Raw genomic sequence first — 27,495 nt, 5'->3', positions numbered from 1 at the left:
ATGTCCAAAAGGTCTTGTTCTGGGCGTTTGAGACTTGGATGAATTTTTGGTCTAGAAAGTGGTATAAAGATAGGCTTACTGGCGGTCTAGACCAGCGATGGCGAACCTGTGCCACGCGAAGGCCTTGCAGCTGGCACGCGCAGGTCCGCCATCAGGGCAGTACTACCAGGGGGTGCACAGGAGAGAGAGCTGAACGGGGACGATGGGGGACCCGCGGGGTTAAATATAACTCGAGCCGCGAGGCTCGTCTTCTACTCCGACTGCCCTGCCGCTCACACAGCCGATCGGAAATCTTCCCCGACGTTAGCGCTGACGTCGGAGGGAGGGCTTAAGCAAAGCCCGCCCTCCGACGTCAGCGCTGACGTCGGGGAAGACTTCTGGTCGGCTATGTGTGCGCGGCGGGACAGGCAGGAAATAAAAGACAAGCCTACGCGGCTCGAGCTACATTTTGCTGAGAAAGTTGCTAAGATGGGCTGGGAGGCAAACGGGGAACACAAAAGGGGGAGGGAGTGCGTTTTTGGACACAGAAGGCATGGACTTGGGAGAGAGGAAGGGAGGGAAAGAGATGCTGAGGTGGGGGAGGGAATGGGTTTTTGGACACAGAAGGCATGGACTTGGGAGAGAGGAAGGGAGGGAAAGAGATGCTGAGGTGGGGGAGGGAATGGGTTTTTGCACACAGAAGGCATGGACTTGGGAGAGAGGAAGGGAGGGAAAGAGATGCTGAGGTGGGGGAGGGAATGGGTTTTTGGACACAGAAGGCATGGACTTGGGAGAGAGGAAGGGAGGGAAAGAGATGCTGAGGTGGGGGAGGGAATGGGTTTTTGCACACAGAAGGCATGGACTTGGGAGAGAGGAAGGGAGGGAAAGAGATGCTGAGGTGGGGGAGGGAATGGGTTTTTGGACACAGAAGGCAAGGACTTGGGAGAGACGAAGGGAGGGAAAGAGATGGTTGTGTACACGGGGAATAGAAGAAAGGAGAATTTTTGGTCATAGGGAGGGAGTGAGGTACAGACAGTGGCATACCAAGGTGGGGGTGGGGGCGGTCTGCCTCGGTTTTATGCCCCAAGGGGGTGCACAGCTGGCCACCCTCCAGTGTTCTCTCTAGGCTGGCAAACTGCGTCTCTTTAGCCACTTGAGTGCCACCACCGCCATTGGGAACAGGCCGGTGCCAAGTTCTCCCTGCTTTTCCCTGTGGGGCCAACCAATTCTCACCACTCGTGTCAATTCTGATGTCGGAGAGGACGTTCTGGGCCAGCCAATCGCTGCCTGGCTGGCCCAGAACGTCCTCTCCGATGTTAGAATTGACGTCGAGTGGCGAGAGTCGGTCGGCCCCGCGGGGAAGAAAAGCAGGGCGAACTCGGCGCCGGCCTGTTCCCGATAGTGGCAGTGGCAGCCTATTCCCCAGTGGCGGTGGCAGCATTTTCCCAATGGTGGTGGCATAGGGGAGGGCAAGGAGAAAGAAAGAAAGGGGGGGACAGGGAGCCATAAAAAAAAAGAAAGAGGGCTGGGTGAAACAAAGAAAAATGGGGCACGGAGAGAGAGAAAGACAGGCATACAGAATGAAAGGGGGTATGGAGAGAGAGAAAAAGAAAGAAGGGGGCAGGGTGAAACAAAGAAAAAGATTGGGGAGAGAATGAGGTCTGGAGGAGAGGAAGCATACAGGAGGCTGAAAAAAGGGAAGAAATATTGGATGCACAGTCAGAAGAATAAAGTGCAACCAGAGACTGATGAAATTACCAAAGGTAGGAAAATGATTTTATTTTCAATTTAGTGATCAAAATGTGTCCGTTTTGAGAATCGGGCTCAAAAAGGTTAGCCATCACAGGTCTAGACAATCAAATGGCTGGACCTATAGATAGATAATTTTTGGAAAAAAAATATTTGGACGTACTTTTTGAGAATGGACATTTTCACCCTGTCGACTTTGGGTGACTAGCACCCTACGTCCAAATCGGATTTAGCCGTTTCTTTCGATTATGCCCCTCTGTGCTCGTAGAGTCTCTTGATTGTTGTTAACCACGTTGAACTGAGATGTTACTGTGGTATATTAGTGCATTTGTTATGATAATGTGAGCAAGTGCAAAGTGATGCATGTGGGAAAGAGGAACCCGAAATATAGCTATGTTAAGAGTCACTGCCCAGGAAAAGGATCTAGGTGTCATTGTTAAGGATACATTGAAATCCTCAGCTCAATGTGCAGCGGTGGCTAAGAAAGCAAATAGAAAGTTAGGAATTATCAGGAAAAGAATGGAAAATAAAGATGAAAATGTTATAATGCCCTTGTATCGCTCTATGGTTTGACCACACCTCGAATACTGTGTGCAATTCTGGTCGTTGTATCTCAAAAAAGATATAGCGGAATTAGAAAAAGTACAGAGAAGGGCAACAAAAATGATAAAAGGGATGGGATGACTTCACTATGAGGAAAGGCTAAAATGGCTAGGGCTCTTCAGCTTGGCTCAGGGTTGATATGATAAAATAATGAGTGGAGTGGAAAGGGTAGATGTGAATCACTTGTTCATTCTTTCCAAAAATACTAGGACAAGGGGGGGCATGCGATGAAGCTACTAAGTAGTAAATTTAAAACAAACCAGAGAAAATATTTCTTCACACCTTGTGGAATTAAACTCTGGGATTCGTTGCTGGAGAATGTGTTGAAATCAGTGAGCTTAGCGGGGTTTAAAAGAGGTTTGGATAATTTCCTAAAAGAGAAGTCCATAGGCCATTATTGAGATGGTCAATAATCCACTGCTTATTCCTAGGATAAGCAGTATAAAATCTGTTTTACTACTCGGGATCTAGCTAGGTACTTGGGACCTGGGTTGGCCACTGTTGGGAACAGGATACTGGGCTTGATGGACCTTTGGTCTGTCAAAGTATGGCATAAACATGATCTTCCCCTTCCTTAAATACAGCCTGAGCCCTGGAGTATAGAAATTATGACATATTTTAAGGCATGGATAGCTAGGCCTGGCTTTATTCAACATATGCACTGTATACAGCACTTCCTCTTACCTCTCTTGAGCCTCCTCCTCCAAGTGCTTCTAGCCTCAGGTGAGGATTTCTAGGCTTTAACTTTTCTGTTGTCCATGAGCCTTCTCCTATTTTCCACACTGCCTACTCTTTGGATCTGGGTGTGCCATTAACATTTTTGAAAATCTATATGTGCTTAAGAAAGTTCTGAAGCACTGCTTGTGTGCATTAAGAAGAGTTTTATTGAAATGGAAGCGACATCATCATTTAAGATGGAAGCCTAGATCAGGAACTCTAGAGACGGTTTAAGCAATCCACCCTCATGGCTATCTTATCCCCCACTATAGGTACGGTGGTTATATTCCTTAAAGAACCCTACCATTGAGGCTTGGTGATGGCAAAAACCTGGGGCAGTGATAGTAAAATGCCGCTAAAACAAAGTGAGAAGCAGTTGGGCCATGAAACATGGGGCCCCAGTGCAGGGAGTAAAGTGCTAGAGAGTGTGGCTGGCCTGGATAGTGCCATGATGGAAGTAGCAAAGGAGTTGGTGCTCTCGGGGGTGTCTGCATTCGATTTAATGGTAGGCTAGGAGAAATTAAGACCGAGACTGCATCAGCAAAATCCCAGATCAAGGAGGCTGTGCAGGAGATTAAATCAGAACTGGTGGGCAAGAGAAGACATAGTGTCTTCCTGGCATACTATGTATTCTTGTTAATGGCTATTGTGTTGTTTTCATGGATGCCTTTGTTTGCGTATTTCATCATTGTACCCCGCTTGTTTCTCTTGTTGACTAATAAAAATGATACAAAAAAAAAAAAGAGAACTGGTGGGCATGGGAGCCCAGATTGATCAAGTGGAGAGTGAGTTGATGAGGTGCAACCATAAGAAGAAAATGCTTAGTAACGTTGAGGACTTAAGAGAATCGAATAAAACAAAATAATTTGAGGACCCAAGACAGTAGAGTTTAAAGATTTGAGCAAAACTGTGTGCACCTGTGAACCACTGGTGTTGGAAAGAGCACACCAATTCCTGAGGTCCTGGTAGATTCAAGAGTAATGTTAGGAAATTCTTCTTTACAGAGAGGTTGGTTAATGCATGGAATGCGCTCTCAAGGGAGGTGGTGGAGAAGAAAACGGTGGCAGAGTTCAAACAAGCGTGGAATGAACAAAGAGGATCTCTAATCAGAGAAATAATGGGTATACATTGAAGGAACTAAGGCCAGTACTGGGCAGGCTTGCACGGCCTGTGTCCTTATATGGACATTCAGTTGAGGACAGGCTGGGGAGGGTTTTGATGGCTGGGATGGTTAAGATGAGCTGGAGTGAGTTTTGATGAAGACTCCAGTAGATGGAACCTAAGCACACTACTGGGCAGGGCTCTGGGTTTCTGGTCCATAAATATCTAAGGAAAAGATCTACTTAAACTAAATTAATTTAAGGAGAATGTATGGTTGGGCAGACTGGATGAAGCACTCAAGTCTTTATTTGCCGTCATTTACTATGTTACTATGTAATGATCATCCTAGAGATGTGGTGGTCTGTTTTCTGCAGTTGGCTAAGAAGGAAGCTATGCTAAAGAGGGCCAGAGAATGTGGAACACTGAGGTGGATTGGTTACTCCATTGAGCTCTATCAGGACCTGGCTGCTGGCAATTTGATTAAGCATTGGGCATTTTGGGAAGTTACCCAGGCTCTTTTTGGGCCCAGATGTGGTACTGATGGACCTTTCCATTTCAATTGCTTGTTACCATAAATGGAATGTATACAAGGATTTCCCCCATGGCAGAGGCGTGGGAAGTGCTTCAAAAGATGGTCCTCCAGAAGTTGGAACCATTCCAACAGCAGGAGGAGATCCAACAGCAGCTGGCAGGGTACCACTGGCAAGGAGTTGAGGGTCTGCAAAAACAACACTACCATGGAGAGCTGCAGGGAGTGACACCAGGCCCGGTGTGAGCACAAGTCATATTGACTGGAGGATGGTTCTTATACTCTTATAATTTTATAACTGGGTGCCTGTTTGGGCACCTGGATGCAACATGGGGAGTGTGTATTCTATAATGGCATCTGTGTGCACAGGTTCCATTCTAATAATAATAATGATTTTATTTTTATATACCGCTATACTAAAGATTCGAAGCAGTTCACAACAGGGAAGTTAATACATGTGGAGGGGCATAATCGAAAGGGACGTCTTAAGTCCGTTTAAGTCCATCTCGCAAGTCGTCCAAAGTTAAAAAGAGCTTAACACATTTTCAAAAGATACGTCCAACTTTTTTTGTTTCGAAAATTTGTCTAATTATACTTCCTGCTGATCTGATCATCCAAGCCACTAAATCGTCGATCTTTATACCACAATTTTCATCCAACTTTCCGTCCAAGTCCAAAACGCCTAGAACAAGCCCTGTTGGATGTGGGAGGGGTCTGCAAAGTGATGGACTGCACACCCAGACATGCCACCTAACTAGTGGGGTACCTTACAGGGCACTGCTGTGAACTTCACAAAAAGGGTGCCATGTCTTCTCCTCCCTACAGCTCCCTTATAGGTTACGGTGAGCCCCCCAAACCATCTCCAGAATCCCCTAGACCCACTTATCTACCACCCCAATAGCCCTTATGGCTGCAGGAGCCACTTATATGCCAGTACAAAAGGGTTTTGGGGGTGTATAGGGGAGTGCACATGTTTTAACATCAATGCAGTTATTACAGGGGCTTATGGGCATGGGTCCATCTCTCAATGGGTCCCTAACCCACCCCCAAGACGGTTTAAGACGCCTCTTGTACAGCACGACTAGGCTTTCGTATGCCAGGCGGCCAGGTGATAATGGTCTGGAGGCAGAATTTTAAAGTTATGATTAAAACTTTTATGGGGGGGGCGGGTTGGTGATCACTAGGGTAGTGTGTGGGGGTCTGTTTTATGTGTCTGCAATGCTTATCTGGTGACTTTAGGTGGGTTTTTGTTTTACATGGTCTAAGTCAGTGTTTTTTTCAACCTTTTTATACCCGTGGACCGGCAAACTACTAGGACTAAAATTTTAAAACCCCGTTTCCGCCTCATCTCTGCGAGCTCGGTCACCTCAGTAACTATAGAAAAATAAGACAAATATAGTGCAAAATATAGACAGCAGATATAAATTCTCAAAACTGACACATTTTGATTACTAAATTGAAAATAAAATCATTTTTCCTACCTTTGCTGTCTGGTGATTTCATGAGTCTCTGGTTGCGTTTCCTTCTGTCTGTGTATCCTTTCTTTCATTTCTTTCTTTCTGTACTCAGGCCCAAGAATTGTCCCTTTCTATTCCCTCCCTCTTTCCTTCCTATGTCCTTGGTGCACCAGTGCCTCCTTCCCATGTCTTTAGTGCCCCCAGTGCCTCCTTCCCATGTCCTTAGTGTCCCTTCCTGTCTTTAGTGCCCCCAGTGCATCCTTCCCATGTCTTTAGTGCCCCCAGTGCATCCTTCCCATGTCTTTAGTGCCCCCAGTGCCTCTTTCCTATGTCCCTCTCACTACCTTCCAGACTTTGTCCCACCCCCACCCCCGAAGCCAGCTTGCTTGCCTGCCTACTTCCATCCCTTCCTGCTGCGCAAAAAAAAAAAAAAGCCTCCCTCCTTCCTTTCCCCGGTCCGCTTTAGCACCAGGGCGGTAAGATAGCAGCGGACCGGGTGAAAGTAAGGACAGAGGCTTTTTTTTTTTTTTTTTGCGCGACAGGTAGGGACAGGAAATGATTGCCTGTCCCGTTGTCCCCGAGCACAGCTTCGGGACGCTGTCCCTGAAAACGGGAGAATAGTTAAGCTCTGGAACGCGTTGACAGAGGATGTGGTAAGAACGGATAGCATAGCTTGTTTTAAGAAAGTTTTGGACAAGTTCCTGGAGGAAAAGTACATAGTCTGTTATTGAGAAAGACATGGAGGAAACCACTGCTTGCCCTATATTGGTAGCATGGTATATTGCTACACCTTGGGTTTTGGCCAGGTGCTAGTGACCTGGATTGGCCACCATGAGAATGGGCTACTGGGCTTGATGGACCATGGGTCTGACCCAGTAAGGCTATTCTTATGTTCTTATGATTGCGCCCACTGCATGTTTAGGAAATTACACATATATTTATTTCTCTGTTGCCCTATAAAGTATTTTACTAAAGGCTCTCCATTCAGTCAATCTTTTGTAATATAGGTTGAAAATTGCGAAGATTATGATTTGAACATTCTGGGACTGATATTCAGCCAGTGACAGGCAGTGCTTTTAAAGCCCACTGTTGGCGCTGAACTTGGAAAGTCAATGCTGTGCTATATCCGGCAATTGGTATTGAATTTCTGGTTTCATTTTTGGCTGCCCAAACTTAACCATTTAAGCCCATATTCAACGCTAACCAGTCAAGTTCCTAGTGGGTAAAGATAGGACTGCTATTTATTCAGTTCTATTTAACTGCTAAACCCAGAGCTAAACATCAGCACTAACCACCTATATCTCACTTTATAGCCCGTTAGCCACTGTGCATTAACAGCAAATATTCAGCAGAATTAAATGGTTATGTTCTACTGAATATTTGCAGATAACCAGTTAAACACTATTTAAGTGGTCAGTGGTCATTGCTGACTGGTTAAATAGTGTGTGTGGGGGGGGGGAAGGGAAGGGGGTATCCATTTCCAACTTAAATGCCCTTGCAAAGTTAGACGTTGCATATTCTAATTGAAGGTAGCAAGCGTGATGACGTCACTGTTAGCGCTAAAACAGTATAGAGCAAAAAGCTTTAGCTTTTTGCTCTATACTATTCTAATTGAAGAGCACTTTTCCAAAATCCGCTCCGTTCATTTTTCGTCAGTTTTGAATTATGTGATTAATTTTGTTCATTAAGGCAAGATTCATTTACTGTAACTTATTCCTGTGCCAAAACTCGCTAAGTCTATGGTATTTTAATGATTTTGTGTTGAATACACTATGCAAAATTCACTTAGTCCAAAGGCCACTACCTACGTATTTTTCTCAAAACTGCTGCTGATGGACTAAGTGAGTTTTGGAAAAGTGATCTTCAATTGGGATGGATAAGTTGGGGTGGCATCTTTTATCTACATTAGAGATTGCGGTCACCATTATGAACCCAGATTGGTAAAGGCGGCAGTAGCAACTAGGGATCACTGCTGTCCACCTAACCCTAGAGACCATTAGGGCATCCTTCAAGTAGGCCTGGGGGGACAACAGGGTATGGAAGCTGGGAGGTCTCAGGAGAAGGTATATGTGCTTGAGGGGAATTGGGGGGTTCTTTTGGGGGTGCTTACTAGAGGGGGATAAATATGCTTGGGGGAAGGGCTTCCAGTAGGAGGGCCTTTAGAAGGAGGATGCCTGCTCTGGGGGGGGGGGGGGGGGGGGTTTGGGGCACAATGGTGGGCGAATCACACAGGGTGCCAATTATAATGTAGCTTGCTATGTCCCTGCTTGACCTTGTTAGATTTAAACAGCTAACATCAAAATTAGTTGGATAAATCTTATAAAAAAAGTGATTAGGCCACAAAAGGGGGCATTTTCCTACATGGCATTCCTACAAGGCATTCAACCATTAACCAAATTATTTATCCTTATGAACTTCAGTAGCACTGCATGCTTAAATGTTATCACCAGTTAAGTTTAGAAGATTTAACTGCTATGAAAACCAGTTCTGATCCAGGCAGAAACAATTTCCGAATTTGATATTAGCTATACTATGACGTGTAGCTTTATTTTATTATCGAACTTACCCAGCTTGAGATTGTGCCTGTTGGAAATCATTTTCTCTTGCTGCTGCTGAGGCTCCTGTCAGAAATACTTTTTTTCCATTTGTTTCTGCACCACCACTGGCCACTGAAGCTGTCTGAGAAGATTTTTTATAAGTGTTTCTTAAAGAACTTTCCATTCTCATCCCTAGCTTCACAGGCTGCACTGTGCTTTTGATTTCCCCTGTTATACCAGGTTGATATATGTTTTCCTTTTCAAAAAGATTGGTCATACTGCGACTGTTGCCAGACCTTTGATAATAGAGAAGTCCAGTTGGGCTGGTAGGAAGGCTGCACCCATGGACTGAGTCTCTGACAGTTCCTGAATGGAAATTTCGCCAATAATAACTGTTTTTTGATCTGCTTACAGAATCATGTTTATTTAAGCCAACAATGTCAGAGAGGGCATGTCTTGGGGTGATGAAAGAGCTGTTTCTGTTTGCTTGGTACCTTAGGCTGGTCTTATATGTATTTTCAGGTATTTTGGGGACAGCGTCTGGAGAGATTTCCAGTCTCAATGTGGGATGTCTTTGGGACTTTTCTTCCATTGTCTTGTATGGGCTGTATATTTTGGCTTCTGCCCAACCATTTTCATAACTCACCGGCTTGTACTCCTGTATAAAGAACAATCACATCAAATCAAATATCTATGTTATAGTTTTTGGAATAATCTATTACACTAAAGAAAATAAAGTTAAAAAGACTTGTTAACATGTTGATTGATGGATCCTCTCTACTGTCACAGATTTTCTCACAGCGGATTTGCTACTCTACTCAGATGTTACAGCATAGCATCAATTTCCTGTGGTAGCTCATGGCTAGATTTTGTGTCTGGAATTAGAAAATTCTGCCACAAAGATTCTAAAATTCTGCCTCAATTATGTATCACGTATGCAGAAATTTGAATTGTTTTGCATTTAATAATAAGTTAATAATGTGATTTAATTAAAATAAAAGTAATTTTCAAATCTATCCCAATTTCTGGATAATTTACTATTTTGGAAGCATTTTGAGAGAAATCTCAGTTATTAATAAGAGGGAAGAGAAGAAGAAGAGATCACAGGGATGGGTAGAGGACATGAAGGGATATTCAAGGATAAGGAAAAAAAGGAAGGAAGATTGGGAGTAGGAGGGACAGAAAGATAAGAGGGTAAGGAGGCCCTTGGAGGGGTCCAGAGAGAGAGGTTCTGGAATCTTAAATGGGATCTGAAGAAGGGAGAGAAAGAGGACTATTTCCTCTAACTTCAGCCTTGTTTCCCTTCACAAACCTACTCCCTCTCTCCCTTTTCACAATCCAGCCCTCATACCATCTATATAACAATCTTAGTACTCTATTTCTGATGTGAGGAAGTGACATAAGTTTAAAAGGTTTTATTTATTTGATATATTGCCTTCTGTCAAGCCATCCAAGTGCACTCCAGTATAACAGGAAATGAACGAGAATAAAAATAACATTTTGCCAAAAGTCTCTGTCCCTCCAGTCCCATAACCTCCAAATCAAGCTGAGAGAACAGTGCTCTAGAAATTACAAGCAATTAGATCCTATTTTGACACTACTCCATTTAGATTATTGGTGCAATTGTTAGTTCTGAATATGTTAGATTACTGTAATACAGTGTTCTTCAACCACCGGTCCATGGACCAGTGCCGGTCCACAGAAATTTCCTGCCGGTCCACAGGGCTAGCACGTGCATCAGGACCAAAACAGTGTTCTTCAACCGCCGGTCCACAGTGCGATCGATGCAGCGTTATCTTCGAGCCAGCTCCCTCTTCCTAACGGATTCAGTGTACAAAGCCACGGGCAGTGGCTCCTACGGGCATCCTGCGCTTGAACCGGAAGCCTTCTCTCTGACGTTGCAACGTCAGAGGGAAGGCTTCCAGATGAGGCATGGGACGTGCAAGGTGCAATTAGTACTATTATGGGGGCGGGGTCTGGGGTGGAGATTGGGCAGAGATGGGCAGGGTCTGGCCCACGACTTAGCCCAGTGTTCTTCAACTGCCGGTCCACGGACCGATGCCGGTCCACAGAATAATTCTTTTATTTCTGCCGGTCCATAGGTGTAAAAAGGTTGAAAAACACTGCTGTAATATACAGTAGTTCATCTTGCAGGTTATCAATTTCTTTTTGCAGATTACATATAATACAAAACATGGCTGTTCACTTAATTTTTAACTTGAAGCTTGAAGAATGGTCTGAAATTTTGAAGCTAAAATTTAATGCTAAGAAATGCTTTGGGGCTGCAAAAACCTGAGGAAATGGCACAGTTTAGGGGGTGAAGAACTTATGTGCACGACAGAAGAGCAGGACTTGGGTGTGATTGTATGTGATAATCTTAAGGTGGCCAAACAAGTTGAAAAGGTGACGGCAAAAGCTAGAAGGATGTTAGGTTGCATAGAGAGAGGTATAGCCAGTAGGAAAAAGGAGGTATTGATGCCCCTGTATAAGATTTTGGCGAGACCTCATTTAGAATATTGTGTACAATTCTGGAGGCCGCACCTTAAAAAAGATATAAAAAGGAAGGAGTCTGTCCAGAGGGAAGCTACTAAAATGGTGCGTGGTCTTCGTCATAAGAAGTATGGGGACAGACTTAAAAATCTCAATCTGTATACTTTGGAGGAAAGGGAGATATGATAGAGACGTTTAAATACTTACATAATGTAAATGCGCATGAGTTAAGTCTCTTTCATTTGAAAGGAAGCTCTGGAATGAGAGGGCATAGGATGAAGTTAAGAAGTGATAGGCTCCTGAGTAATCTGAGGAAATACTTTTTTACAGAAAGGGTGGTAGATGCATGGAACAGTCTCCCGGAAGAGGTGGTGGAAACAGAGCCTGTTTCTGAATTCAAGAGGGCCTGGGATAGGCATGTGGGATCTCGGAGAGAGAAAGAAATAATGAAAGATTAGGTTCTTATCTCTGCTGATCTTCTTTCCTGTAAATCCTCTCTTTATTCTGGACTGCTGGGAGTTATTTACCTTGGGCAGCCAAGGTCTGTAGGATCTTCAAACAACCAAAATTCAGCCCCTCCTACTGTGCTTATTTCCTGGAGCATGCTCCCTGGACACCAGTTAGTCATCAAGCTGCCAGAAATCTCTACAGGAGAAACAAGAAACAAAAGAGAGAGAGGGGAGACAGGGAACTCCCCGCCAAACAATCAATTCTGCTCATGTTAACATATTCAAAACAGCAGCAATGTAAATTATAAAACAAATTAGGTAACATTAAAATCCGAATTATAAAACAGAATTATAGGGAGACACAGCCTGTATAGTCAGAAGGGGCAACCACCCGGAGACCCCTCCAACCACACCATATAGTGAAACAGATGGCATTCTCAGCAAGGCTGGTCTGAGATTGAAATCCAGCTTACCAGTAATTGGTCAGGCGATTTGCAAATCAGACAATAGGGCAGGTGTCCAGGATAGAGAGAGGATTTACAAGAAAAAAAGAATAGCAGAAGTAAGAATCTAATCTTTCGCTCTTGTACAATCCCCACTTTATTCTGGACTGCTGGGATGTAACAGAGCAGTCCCAAAACATCGGGGGGGGGGGGGGAAGGGAGGGGGAAATGGATGACCGATGAGCCCACCACCAGAACCGAAGCCTCAAAAGCAGCATCCTGCTTGGCCGCCACATCAATCCAGTAAAACTTGGTTAAGGTGCGCAGGGAAGACCAGTTAGCTGCCCTGCAAATCTCTTCATGCGAAACCACCAAAGATTCAGCCCAAGAAGACGACATTACTCTAGTGGAGTGAGCCCGAACCCCAAGGGGTTTTTTTCCCTGCCGCTACATCTGGAAATAGTAGCCTTAGAGGCGGGCCTATCCTGATGGGCAGCACCCGAAAACACGAATAGATGGTCCCAGAGGCGAAAATCATTAGTGACCTCCAAATAATGCAGAAGAGGCGACGGATGGTCAGGGACCGCATGATCCGGTCCCTGGACTTGGACCCCGAAGGAACGAATGTCGGAAGACAAACGTCCCAATTTCCAAGGAAAACAGAAACCGTGATCTGCAGGAAAGTATCCCGGCAAGAGAATACCTGAAGCTCCGAGACCCTACAGGCAGACGTGACTACTACCAGGAAAACAGTCTTGATGGTGAGATCTTGTAACAAGGCCTGCTCAAGAGGCTCATAGGGCGGACGAGCTAGCGAGTGGAGAACCAGATTCAGATTCCACGTCGGACATGAAAACCACAAAAGGAGACCTTAGCCAAACCACTCCCCGAAAGAAATGGACAACGTCCAGGTGAGACGCTAGCGAGCCCCTGAGCTAAACAGAATCCAAGCAAGAGAGACCCACCATCTGCACCCTGAGGGAAAACACAGCAAGCCCCTTGAGGTCAGCTTGCAGGAAATCCAGAACCTGTGCCACTGAGGAACCCAAGGGATCCACCTATGAACTTGAACACCAAGCTTGGTAACACTGCCAGGCCTTTGCATAGGCCATGACTGTGGACTTCCGCTTTCTATGTAGAAACATAGCAAAGACCATGGTCGAGTAGCTCTTGGCTGTCAGGGACGCACGCTCACGAGCCATGCTGTAAGACTAAAGTGGTCCGGATCCTGCAGAGTGATTGTCTCTGAGTAAGAAGACGAGGGTGGCAGGGGAGCCAAAGTCTGGTCCCAATCCCGGGCGTACTTCTACGGAAGTGTGCAGCCTGCACGCCACCCCTTACAAGCCTGGGGCAAGTTAACTCGCAAACCTGGAACCCTGATTTGACATACAGGCTGTCTGGGGGGCTTACTGCAGTGGCAGGTAACCCCCCGGATGCAGACTTTTTTCTCCAAAGTCTGCGATCTCACGCCGAAAGGATGTCCCTGCAGGGTATTTCCACAGCATAAGGGCAAAACCCATGAAAAAGATCAAATCAATATACTAAAATTTAAGAAATGAAACAGGAGCAAAAGAGATGAGCTCCAACAGCTTGGCTTGTAGGAATACAAAACTGATGTCCAGGGAGCATGTTCTAGGAGATAAGCACAGTAAGAGGGGCTGAATTTTGATTAATAGAAGATCCTATAGATGTTGGCTGCCCAAGGTAAATAACTCCCAGCAGTCCAGAATAAAGAGGGAGTGTACAAGAATAGTTACTACGGATGGACAGACTAGATAGGCCATTTGGCCTTTATCTGCTGCCATCATGTTTCTATGTTTCTAAGTGGAAAAGGCAACAGCCAAATCCAGAAGGATGCTCGGGTACATAGGAATGGCCAACAAGGAAACAAAAGGTAATAATGCCTTGTATAAGTCTCCAGTGAGGTAATTTTGGAGGCCACATCTTCAAAGAGGTTTTTAAAAAAACAGAATGGAATTGGTCCAGAGGGCAGTTATAAAATTGCTAAGATTGTCTGTCAAAGCATATGGGGGACTTTCAATCTATTCCTATGGGCGATTCGACATTTGGTGTGTGCTGCTTGGCAGCGCAGCTTTGTAAGACATCCCCCAAATTAAAAAATAATAAAATAAAAAAATGGAAAATAAGTACCGGTAGATTTTATTAGACTAATTTACTACATTTTTGACTAGATAAAATCCAGACCTGAAGAATGAGACTTGGTACTCTGAAAACTAGTCAAAAAATGTATTACCAAAGTTTCAATTTTTTTTGTTTTATTTTAATTTATTAACCTTTAAGTGAACTATCACTTTACTCTAAATTAAAAATAAAATTCCTTTTTATTTTTGTTGTCTGGCCATTTACTTTTTCAAATCATGTAGCTTTCAATCTCTGGTTCCTCTTTTCCTATCTCCACTTAGGGCTCCTTTTATCAAGGCGCGCTATGGGGGTTAGCGTGTCGGGCATTTCAAAATGCGCTAACCCCCGCGGCAGCCTAAAATCCTACGCCTCATCAATGGAGGTGTTAGGTACTAGCGCGGCAGTGGTTTAACGCGTGTTAAACCACTATCTCGCCTTTGTAAAATGACCCCTTATATATTTAAGGTTTCAAATTCATTTCTTCTTCTCTCTCCACCAGTATTCTTTACTTCCTCCACACTCCCCGACTCTCTCTCTCCCCTTCCCCATCCTGCATTACCCCGACTCTCTCTCTCTCCCCTTCCCCAACCTGCATTACCCTGACACTCTCCCCCTCTCCCCTTCCCAATCCTGCATTACCCTGACACTCTCACCCTCTCCCCTTCCCTATCCTGCATTACCCCAACTCTCTTTCTCACCTCTCTCTCTCTCCTCTTCCCCATCCAATTTTACCCCAACTCTCTCTTGCCCCAGGGTTGCCAGATTTCCTCTTTAAAAAAACAGGACACCTAGCACTGCTCCATTCTGCCCTCAGTCCTGCCCTGCTCTACGTCTAGCCCATTCTGTGCCCAGCCCTGCCCCCAGTTGAACCTCCTGTCTCCTTCCCTGAGGCCTGGAGGCCCTGTGCGCATGTGCAGACATCGACGCAATGACATCATATGCATGCATGTGTGCATATGATGTCATTGTATCACCGTCCATGCATTCACACAGGCCTTCAAGATGTGGCCCCAAGCTCAGGAAGTTCCAAAACCTGGACAAACAGCCGGGTTTTGGAAATCCCTCCAGGTACCTGGACAGTCCTCTAAAATGAGGACATGTCTGGGTTTTCCTGCAAGTCTGGTAACCCTATCTTGCCCCCACCTCCTCCCCCTTACAGTTGTACCTGCTTAGCCTTTATCTGGAATGGTATTAAGACAGGGTCGGCAGAAGGAGCGTGAAGTAAGGTAGCCCTTAGAACAGGGGTCTCAAAGTCCCTCCTTGAGGGCCGTAATCCAGTCGGGTTTTCAGGATTTCCCCAATGAATATGCATGAGATCTACGTGCATGCACTGCTTCAATGCATATTCATTGGGGAAATCCTGAAAACCCGACTGGATTGTGGCCCTCAAGGAGGGACTTTGAGATCCCTGTATTAGAAGATTCAGAGCCTGGAGAGAATCCTCAAAAGCGTTTTTTTGAATGTTTTGTTTTAATTTGATTGGTTGGGCAGGCTCAGAAATTTTGCCAGCCCAACTAATTAAATTACAACAAAAACAAAAATTCCTTTAGGGTATTCTGTCCAGGGAATGAATCCTCCGATGCACTAGATTAGGGGTGGGCAAATCCAGTCCTCGAGAGCCGTATTCTAGTAGGGTTTTCAGGATTTCCTCAATGAATATGCATTGAAAACAGTGCATGCAAATAGATCTCATGCATATTCATTGGGGAAATCCTGAAAACCCGATTGGATTCCGGCCCTCAAAGACCGGAGTTGCCCATGTCTGCACTAGATGCTCCTGTGCTCCACACTAAGGAGTAGGAGCCGAAATGCTGTGCTGACCTAGGACTGCCTTCTTCAACCTCCCCTTCCCCCACCAGTAGCAAGATTTAAAAGAAGCCAACCTAAAATAAAGCTGGGACACTCTGCTCATTTAGCATGAAGGGAACTGGGAGTACCTTAGAAATTGCAATCGCAGACATTCCTAGGGGAGGGAGGGAACCTCAACTATTGTGCAGCACAGGCAACTATGGGTAGAGCATTCAGATTCTACACAGACTGGGTTGCCTTTCAGCAGACACACAGACTGAACAGAAATATTCTGTAACACTTATTTTCTCTGTTTTTCTTATTTCTGTCTTTCCTCCCCACATCTGCTGAGGATCTAACTCTCCTTAAATATCTGTAGCGCATTGAAAAGGGAGAAAGAAGATCTGCATAGCTGAACAGCTTCCTTACTGTCTGTAATGCTATCACAACAAGAGAACAGCCAAATATTTTAGAAAAAGAGCTGACATTACCATTCCTCCCCACCTTCCCTGTGGTCTTCTGTCCTTGTCAACCTGCATTCAGCCAGGGTCTAGACCTCTCAGGCCTACCTCTCCAGTGGGGGTCATTGGGGCAGGATCACGGCACCCTCACTACTGCCCCTTTTTGGCTCTTGTTCAAAATGGCCGCTGCGACTTCTTATGATACAACATGAAGTATTTAAACACCTGTATCATATCTTTCCCTATCCTTCTTTTCCTCTAGGGCAATGGTTCTTAACCTTTCTTCTGACGGACAACTTTCATTGTATGTGAAACACCAAACAATAAAATTGATAGCTGAACAAAGCTCACCAAAATATTTAATTGTTTAACTGTAAATTTGGTATGAATTTGCCTATCCTATATCAAAAAGCTGTATGCAATAAATCAGTCCCAGATTTCTCCCTTGACATCATACAACTAAACAATATATATTCAAATTCTAGTGTCATCTTAGTAATGGCAACACAAAATCCCTCCACTGCTAGGCTTGCACCAATTTTTTTGTGACACATCTCCCACTGCTCTAGTCTAGGGTATATGTATTGAGGTCTTCAAGTCTTCTTTCAAATGTCTTTTGGCACAAGCCCTATATCAGTCCCAAGTGACTGATGATCATGCTGTGTTAACTTTTTCATGTATAGCCCTTCCCTGAAGATTTTGTTGTGGAACAAGCATATCGGGTGGCAATAACAGACCCATTTTGGTGAAAATTTTAAATTTTCATCATAAGCTATTGCTGCTGAGATGGACAAGAAAATATAAATCATTCAAGTACAAGGGACATTAAACTCTGCTTTTCCCTGACTTCTACCCTGAACTGGACAGAAAGCACTTCCAATTCAGTAAAACAGTGTACTGTACAATCATGGCTTGCAAGTAACTTGGTATGCAAGTGTTTTGCAAGACAAGCAAAACATTTTATTAAATTTTAACTTGATATACAAGCAAGGTCTTGCAATACAAGCAGGGCCGGATTAATGGGTAGGCACAGTAGGCACGTGCCTAGGGCCTGAAGTTGTCAGGGGGACCCGCTGAAGAAACAAAGAGGACTCAGGTGTGGGTTTGTTTGTTTCTTTAGGTAACGCGGGCAGACCCCTCTAGGAAAGATTGGTAGCGGTAGCTCCCCCCCCTCCCCGGGAAAGATCAGCAGTGCCAGGAGATCAACATCTGCCAGCTCTGATCAGGGAAGTAGTTAAGTGACGTTGGAGGGGGATGGACCAGCAAATGCAGTCATCGCGGGACCTTGCAGCAACTCCCTGTGTCTGCCAGTCCACCCCCTCTGACGTCACTTACTTCCTGAGCAGAGCCGGCAGCTGAAGACATCGCAGGACCTTGCTTCACAGCATTGGTTAGTTTGGAGGGAGAGAAAGGAGCATAGAAGGTTGGTGGAGGGAAAGGAAGGGGCCAGGGTGGTGAGGCAGGGTGGTGGAGAGACAGAAAGGGGACAGGGTGGTATGGAAGGGTGGTGTAGGGAGAGAAAGAGGGCAGATGCTGATGGAAGTGAGGGGGGAAGGGAAAGGGGAGAGAGACATAAGGGGGAAGGATACTGGATGGAATTGGGTTGGAGGGAAAGAAAGGGAGCAGATGCTGATGGAAGTGGGGGAAAGGGAGAGAAGAGAGTGAAATGCCATTAGAAACATTGTGAGCCCACCAGGACAGATAAGGAAAAATGCCTGAAGTGTCTATATGTAAACCGCTTTGAGTGTGGTTGTATAACTACAAAAAAGCGGTATACATGTCCCAATCCCAATCACTATCCCAATGCCAGACCATGGGGGTGTGGGAGAGGAAAGGGAAGGAGATAGATGCTACACCATGGGGGGAGTGGAGAGAAGTAGATGGATGCCACACCAATGGGCAGGGGAGGGAGAGATGAAAGGGAGAGGCAGACAGTTTCTGGAAGAGACAAAGAAAGAGAGCAGATGCCATATGGAAGAGGCAGAGAGAGCGCACACAGTGGATGGAAGGAAGAGAACGATGAGAAGATGAGGAAAGCAGAAACCAGACAACAAAGGTAGAAAAAAATTCTATTTGTTTTATTTATTTCTTTTTGCTTTAGGATAAAGTATTATTGTAGTTGTGTTGATAATCGTTTATTAATAGAAAATGGAAATAAGGTGATTCTGTTTATTGGACTACATTTAATACATTTTTTGCTATTTCAGAGACCATAACTCCTTTCCTCAAGTCAGGACAGGGTTACTGTAACAGTATTTTACTGACCTGAAGAAAGAGGTTGTAACCTCTGAAAGCTAAGTGAGAAATGTATTAATCCAATAACATGATGGGCACTAAATTCTCTTCCCGCCATGCCCCATGCCTCCTACCCATATGCAAAATATAAATTGGTGGGCTTCCCAAAGCCTTGCCAGCTGAAGATCTCTTCCTCTAGGAAGGAAAGGGAGATTTGTTCAGAGATGTTTGGAGGTTGCATAGAAGAAAAACTGTACACTGGTACTGGTATGGTAATCTTTGTTGTTTGTTTTGAATTTTAAAATAAAATTTAAAAAAGTGGAAATAAAGAAGTAAATAAGAAAATGGGGCAGGGCATTGTGGGGGCAGGGGGGCCCAGTGTACTTGTGTGCCTAGGGACCCTCAACAAATTAATCCTGTCCTGTATACAAATACATACAGTATACACATATCACATCATCACAACTGAGCCAATGGTTCTTCTCTCTCTCTGATGCTGCGGGAGTGTAGTGACTTTCTAAACGAGCAAAGTCTTGCAATATGAGTACATACAATATACACGCGTCACATCACAACTGAGCTGATGGATCTTCTCTCTCTGATGCTGCGGGAGTGTAGTGACTGTTCTAACGAGCGAGATCTTGCAATACAAGTACATATAATATTTTGTATTAAAGTTTTGGGGTTGTGGAACGAATCGTCTGAGTTTCCATTATATATTATGGGGAAATTTGCTTTGATACGAGTGTTTTGGATTACAAGCATGTTTTCAGAACGAATTATGCTCGAAAACCAAGGTTTTACTGTATATTTAAGTACAGAATACGAATGGATCTGCTGTTCCTGGCCAGAATACAAGTAACATGGAAGGTGAAACTCCATTTTTCATTGAGGTAAAAGCAGTGCAGGACTTTTTGAAATTATACTTTCTGGATAGTCTTCCTCTTCAAAAGAAGTCCAGACCCAGATTGGAAGCAATTTCAAAGAAACCAAGTGTATAAGTAAGCAAATTCTGAAATGATTCATAAGGTAACTAATGGTTTCCCACACTCTCAGTTAGCGGAGGATGCAAGCTATGCATGACTCTTATAAGATGGATTTCTGGCTTAAAATTCTGTATCGCAGCTTGCTTTTTGTGGCATATTGCCTTCTATGGATATGCAACCAGAAGTGGGAGAATGGAACCAGTTTGACTCCTTGATTGCTTATCTGAAAACCACAAAATTATTCCTTGCGTCTGCACCCAAGTATTATGTCTCTAATGATACTGAATGCTAAAAGAGCACCGTTTGCTTTACTTAACTGTTGCATAGTTCAAGTGTGTGCATTCTTCTTGTTTATGGAGATTGGAGCAATGAAGAACTGGCAATGCAATGGGAGAGGGGGGGGGTCACAATTTTCTGTTGGTTATCTTTGAGACAGTATAATGAAAGAATTTATTTAGTATTACAGTGGTACCTTGGTTTACGAGCATAATTTGTTCCAGAAGCATTCTCGTAAACCAAAATACTCATATATCAAAGCGAGTTTCCCCATAGGAAATAATGGAAACTCGCTTTGATACGTTCCCACCACCCTGAGACCAGCGGCGCTGCTCTATCCCCCCCCCCAAGAACCGGCATTGCTCCCCCCGAAGGCCCCCCCCCCCCGCAATCCGGCACCCTCCCTCCCGCCGCGACCTGAAGTCCCCCAGATCCACCCAAACCCGCTTCTTACTTTTAGCTTGGCCTCGGCACCGGCACTGGCATGTCCTGTGCCCGAAGATTGGCCTCCTCTTCTGTGCTGGGCCTTGAGCATCTGCGCATGCTCAAGGCCTGCGAGTTTTCGGAGATCTCAGAGAGAACATGAACTTGCAGGCCTTGAGCATGCGCAGATGCTCAAGGCCCAGCTTCGGGCACCGGCACCAACGCACAGGACATGCCGGTACTGTGGCCGAGCTGAAAGTAAGAAGCGGGTTCGGGTGGGTCTGGGGGACTTCAGGTCGTGGCGGGGGGGTGCCGGATCGTGGGGGGGAGCTCGTAAATCGACCCACGCTTGGTTTCCGAGGCGCCGATTTTGCGAATGTTTTGCTCATCTTGCAAAACACTCGCAAACTGGTGCACTCGTAAACCGAGATACCACTATATTTTCAAATTTCAATCAATGCATAATAGTGTTTGCTAAATACAATAAGCCCCATATAATGAAAGCGCTTTTAAATATTGTAATTTAAACATTTTCATTTATAATTGCAATTTATAATGTGGAGTGGAGCTAGTGGTTAGAGCAACTGCCTCAGCATCCTGAGGTTGTGAGTTCAATTCCCACTGCAGCTCCTTGTGACTGTGGACTGTGCAAGTCACTTAACTCTTCATTGCCCCAAGTACAAAATAAGTACCTGCCTAAAATATGTAAACTGCTTTAATTGTTATCACACACACAAAAAAAAGAGGTATACAATTCCCATCCTACCCTGATGTGCAGAGTTTTCAGAAGAGGTGGAAAATCCTGTGTGAGCTGGGACAAATGAGAGGGGAAGTGTTTCTACTACACATGCAAGGCCAGTTTTAGACATGCTGGGGCTCAGGGCTATACATAAAAATATATGGTCCGTGTGCGCGTGAACCAAAAATAAACATACCTGCAAATGAAGAAATTTGGAAGTAGTGTTGCTCTCACCAGAGGCGAGTAAAATCCGCGCAAGACAAATATTCGTTAAAGATCAAGTTCTAGCAAAACCAGATCTTTACCTATAACGGAGACGGTCAGGCAGCGAAAGGAGGGCGGGCTGTTCGGAGCACATATATAAAGAGGAAACGTAACCATAGTAACGAAAATGCATTCATGTGACTAATATTCAAACGCAAAAGAGGCAAGGGAACCATACTGATAACGTGGTGACGGGATCACGTGTTAACGTGCTGAACGTGCGCATGCCCTTCTTTTGCCACGTGCCATTTTGAGGTGTGCTGAATTGTCGTTGCGCTGAGTTATCCTTGCGCTCAATTGTCTTGCACTGAGTTATCATTGCACTCAAATGTCTTGCGCTGAGTTATCCTTGCGCTCAATTGTCTCGTGCGCTATTGTCTTTGCGCGGTATTATCTTTGCGCTGATTTGCCTTCATGTTTTTGTCCGTGCACTGTTGTCTTGCGCGCATTTGACCTGTCACCATAATTAAGGAGGTGGCCTGATACCTCTCCTTCCTCCCCCAATCTCCCCACTTGCCATTACTACCATACATAAAACAACTTTTAATGACTTCTTCACACACAAAATACAGACAGACCTTTACCAAATACAGAACGAGATCACAAATAGAAACAGAAACAGAACTAGAAACCCCAAGAAATTAAACTCAACAAGTACTACAACACTGAAGAAATAAAGAACACTAACCACCCAGGAGCCATTTTCGGCTGGTTAAATCACTTTGAATATCGACTTCTAAATGTACAAATGAGAAGCCATAACATTAACCTTTCAGTCTATAATGGGGCCCCTTTACCTTCCAAGAAAAATCCCAATTGTGATGGATCCTAAAAATACATACGAGACTACAAACATGTACACGAGAATCTTAATTGAAAAAATCCCCCAATTCACTATAATGAATGTTTTAATTCCAAATGGACCCTCCTCCTACTCTGTGACCATTTAGAAATATTCAGAAATAAATTTATATGTGTTCTCCCAAAAAATAAATGTGTCTTGCAGATAGTATAATATTAATATAGACTCTTTATCCTGTAGAAATACAAATGTAGCTAACAATGCAGATCTGTCCATAATTTCTTCTTTAGAAGATTCTAAAATTTCTAGCTGACATCACTTCATTTAGGTTCATTGGAGATGTGGAGAAAGGAGAGGGTCATTGTAGAACAGCCCACTCTACATAACATAATACATAGCATAATATTGTGCTTATTGACCGCGTAACCAGAAGTTCAAAGCGGTTTACTAAAGATTATGAAAATAAGCATGTTACATAAAATAGGATGGCTAAGTTAGTCAGTCAAATATTTAGAGAAGAGATAGGTCTTTAATTGTTTTCTAAAATGTCTATAGGAACGAGAAGTGAGCAACAGTATTCGAAAATCATTGACATGAAGAGCCGCTTGAGATGCCAAAGTGTGGTTCAGAAATTTCTTACTCATACAACCCTGGCAGATGCCATCTTCTTCTCCCCATCTGTGTCGACATTATAAGAACATAAGAACATAAGAACTGCCATCTCCGGATCAGACCTTCGGTCCATCAAGTCCGGCGATCCGCACACGCGGAGGCCCTGCCAGGTGTACACCTGGCGTAATTTATAGTCCACGCCACCAAAAAAATATTCCAATAGGTACTCACTACTATGGAGAAGTATAGTTTAGAGATAAGCTAATATAGTAAATTGGAGAAAAGACCTCAGTTTCCTCGTTAAGAGGTCTCTATGCCTGCCGTACACAACTTAAAGCAGCATAGGAGAAAACATCCCAGGTCTGAAAAACTCCACTAAATACTACTAGTAAAGCAACTAATAAATAGAGTCAAAAAAACTAGTAGTAGAAAACTTATCTCATAACATCACCATTCTCCAGGTGAGACATGAATCCGAATGGATAATATAGAAATGTCACGTTAAGCTTCATCCATAAAGACCCCCGACAGGCCCTGTTTCGCTAACGCTGCATCAGGGGAAGTCTCTGGAGCTAAGGATCAAAAAAACATGTAAGTACAATCTCCATATTCGTAAAAAAGAAGGAAAAATCATTTCATTACTTACATGTGACATAAACCGTCGCTCTACAGATTCTAGATAACAGAATGGCGGCTCGGCGTTATGGGCAGGGTTTAAATAGAAGGCAAAAACACCCAAGTAACCAATCATGAGGAAGGGGGCGGGGCGAGTTCAAAAAAAGGCGCGCCATTCAACTTTGGCATTTAACCCCGCAGGAATAACAGATTTTAATCTAAATACCCATTTCTGTTCCCGCTGCCGTAGCAATATCTTAAAATCGCCCCCTTTCATGGATGGGACCAATTGTTCAATGACCCAACATCGCATATCCATAAAGGAATGATTGGCATCCAGACAATGTTGCACCATGGGAGCTTCCAGTTTCTTATTATGCAGGCAAGATCTATGCTCGATTATTCGTGTCTTGAACAATCGGGACGTTTGTCCTATATACAGTTTTTGACAAGGGCACTGGATTGCATAAATGACCCCTCTAGAGTCACACGAAGTAGGTGTTTTTAATTTATAAGTTCTCTGGTCTACAGGATTAATAAAATTCTCACAATTTAACGATACTGAGCATATAGTGCAGTGCCCACATTGTATATGTCCAGGTCTACCCTCACCAGATGGAATAGTGATGGGATATACTGCACATGTGCTGGTAGGACAGATAGTTTCTAGTAAATTTCTATTCCTGGAATATGCAGTCAACACCTTCCTCTCCTTAAAACAAGAATGTATAGATAAACAATTCCAATGTTTTTTAATGACGTTTGCGAAACGCCCCGCCTGTTGTGAGTGACGTAATACACAGACTAGTTGATCCTGCTCTGATGTAGATGAAGTGTACTGTAATAGATGTTCCCTGTGATTATGCAGAGCCCTTTTGTAAGATGTAGTAATACATGTCTCAGGATAGCCTCGATCCATTAATCTCCTACTCAACATTTGCGCTTGAACTTTAAATTCATGTTTGCTTGAACACAATCTTCTGTAGCGCAGGAATTGCGAGGTAGGTAGGCTTTCCTTTAAGTGACGGGGATGCGAGCTGGAAAAATCTAAGAAAGTGTTGCGGTCAGTTGGTTTCCGATGTACTGAAGTCTGAAACATATTGTCCTTGATATCAATACTAACATCCAAAAATGAGATGTTCTGTTTTTCAAAAGTAGACGTAAACTTTATAGTGGGAAGGCAGGTATTCAAAAAAGAGACAAACTTGTGCAATTCCAACACAGAGTCCTCCCAGATAATGAAAATATCGTCTATGTACCGGCACCACAAAGATACCTTAGAGAAAAAAGAAGAACAGTACACATACTTTTCTTCAAAATCAGACATAAAGAGATTGGCCAGGGAAGGAGCACATGTAGCACCCATGGCAGTACCATGTAATTGTTGGTAAAAAATATCTTGGAACATAAAATAGTTCTTCTCAAGAGAAATCGATAGTAGCTTAACCAGAAACTCAGTTGGTACTTGATGGGGGCGTTCACGATAGTTCAGACAGTCCTCAATAATTTGCAGTACTTGTGTTTGCGGGATATTCGTGTACAAAGATTGAATATCTAAGGTCACCAAAATTGTAATCGCAGTAGGTTGATGTCGAGCAAGGATATTCAAAAAATGAGTTGTATCTTGTATAAAAGATTTACTGCAAGGAACTAAAGGTTGCAGAAAGAAATCAATATACTGGTTTACTCTCTCCAATAATGAACCACAGGCTGAAACTATTGGACGTCCCGGCGGAGATGACAAGCTCTTATGAATCTTCGGAAGAGCATAAAAGAAAGGTACATTCGGATATAATGGAGTTAGAAAATTAACCTCATTTTGAGTTATAAATCCCTGTTTTAAACCTTGAGATACAATATCAAAAATTTCTTTCCTTAAAGCTACTGTAGGATCGTCTTGTAAAGGAGAATAAATATGTCTATCAGACAGTTGACTCAATATCTCAGCTACATAAGCTTCACGATCCAAAATAACTACTGCCCCTCCCTTATCTGCACGTCTGATGATGATCTGCTTATTAATTTGAAGTGAAGTAATAGCTTCACGCTCTCCTTTGGTGGTATTCCACATATATATAAATCTTTCTGATTCAATACTTTCTATATCATGCATCATATGTTCCAAGATATTTTTTACCAACAATTACATGGTACTGCCATGGGTGCTACATGTGCTCCTTCCCTGGCCAATCTCTTTATGTCTGATTTTGAAGAAAAGTATGTGTACTGTTCTTCTTTTTTCTCTAAGGTATCTTTGTGGTGCCGGTACATAGACGATATTTTCATTATCTGGGAGGACTCTGTGTTGGAATTGCACAAGTTTGTCTCTTTTTTGAATACCTGCCTTCCCACTATAAAGTTTACGTCTACTTTTGAAAAACAGAACATCTCATTTTTGGATGTTAGTATTGATATCAAGGACAATATGTTTCAGACTTCAGTACATCGGAAACCAACTGACCGCAACACTTTCTTAGATTTTTCCAGCTCGCATCCCCGTCACTTAAAGGAAAGCCTACCTACCTCGCAATTCCTGCGCTACAGAAGATTGTGTTCAAGCAAACATGAATTTAAAGTTCAAGCGCAAATGTTGAGTAGGAGATTAATGGATCGAGGCTATCCTGAGACATGTATTACTACATCTTACAAAAGGGCTCTGCATAATCACAGGGAACATCTATTACAGTACACTTCATCTACATCAGAGCAGGATCAACTAGTCTGTGTATTACGTCACTCACAACAGGCGGGGCGTTTCGCAAACGTCATTAAAAAACATTGGAATTGTTTATCTATACATTCTTGTTTTAAGGAGAGGAAGGTGTTGACTGCATATTCCAGGAATAGAAATTTACTAGAAACTATCTGTCCTACCAGCACATGTGCAGTATATCCCATCACTATTCCATCTGGTGAGGGTAGACCTGGACATATACAATGTGGGCACTGCACTATATGCTCAGTATCGTTAAATTGTGAGAATTTTATTAATCCTGTAGACCAGAGAACTTATAAATTAAAAACACCTACTTCGTGTGACTCTAGAGGGGTCATTTATGCAATCCAGTGCCCTTGTCAAAAACTGTATATAGGACAAACGTCCCGATTGTTCAAGACACGAATAATCGAGCATAGATCTTGCCTGCATAATAAGAAACTGGAAGCTCCCATGGTGCAACATTGTCTGGATGCCAATCATTCCTTTATGGATATGCGATGTTGGGTCATTGAACAATTGGTCCCATCCATGAAAGGGGGCGATTTTAAGATATTGCTACGGCAGCGGGAACAGAAATGGGTATTTAGATTAAAATCTGTTATTCCTGCGGGGTTAAATGCCAAAGTTGAATGGCGCGCCTTTTTTTGAACTCGCCCCGCCCCCTTCCTCATGATTGGTTACTTGGGTGTTTTTGCCTTCTATTTAAACCCTGCCCATAACGCCGAGCCGCCATTCTGTTATCTAGAATCTGTAGAGCGACGGTTTATGTCACATGTAAGTAATGAAATGATTTTTCCTTCTTTTTTACGAATATGGAGATTGTACTTACATGTTTTTTTGATCCTTAGCTCCAGAGACTTCCCCTGATGCAGCGTTAGCGAAACAGGGCCTGTCGGGGGTCTTTATGGATGAAGCTTAACGTGACATTTCTATATTATCCATTCGGATTCATGTCTCACCTGGAGAATGGTGATGTTATGAGATAAGTTTTCTACTACTAGTTTTTTTGACTCTATTTATTAGTTGCTTTACTAGTAGTATTTAGTGGAGTTTTTCAGACCTGGGATGTTTTCTCCTATGCTGCTTTAAGTTGTGTACGGCAGGCATAGAGACCTCTTAACGAGGAAACTGAGGTCTTTTCTCCAATTTACTATATTAGCTTATCTCTAAACTATACTTCTCCATAGTAGTGAGTACCTATTGGAATATTTTTTTGGTGGCGTGTCTCATAAATATTCCTCTTGCTATTACTTATATATTTTTTTGTCAAATTATTGGCAAGTATCATCTTAATGGCTACTGAGTATCATCGTAATTTATAGTCCACCATATCTTTATATGCCTCTCTTAAGGAGATATGCATCTAGTTTGCTCTTGAA

The 27,495-nt window shown here is 43.5% G+C and overlaps 1 protein-coding gene across 2 annotated transcripts in view; it reads right to left on the bottom strand.

The window, feature by feature from the left end:
- Positions 1-27,495, bottom strand: part of PKP2 (plakophilin 2) — a 222,113-nt gene that overhangs the window by 111,914 nt on the left and 82,704 nt on the right. For both annotated transcript variants that reach the window (XM_033952694.1, XM_033952693.1), the window contains exon 3: positions 8,702-9,330. In XM_033952694.1, the coding sequence (XP_033808585.1) occupies positions 8,702-9,330 (629 nt within the window). The remainder of the gene's footprint in view (positions 1-8,701; positions 9,331-27,495) is intronic.

This window comes from Geotrypetes seraphini, chromosome 7 (assembly GCF_902459505.1).
Source record: "Geotrypetes seraphini chromosome 7, aGeoSer1.1, whole genome shotgun sequence".
NCBI classification, from domain to species: Eukaryota; Metazoa; Chordata; class Amphibia; order Gymnophiona; family Dermophiidae; genus Geotrypetes; species Geotrypetes seraphini.
Note: the sequence above shows the minus strand (reverse complement) of the source record. Positions and strands in the feature narration are given on the sequence as shown.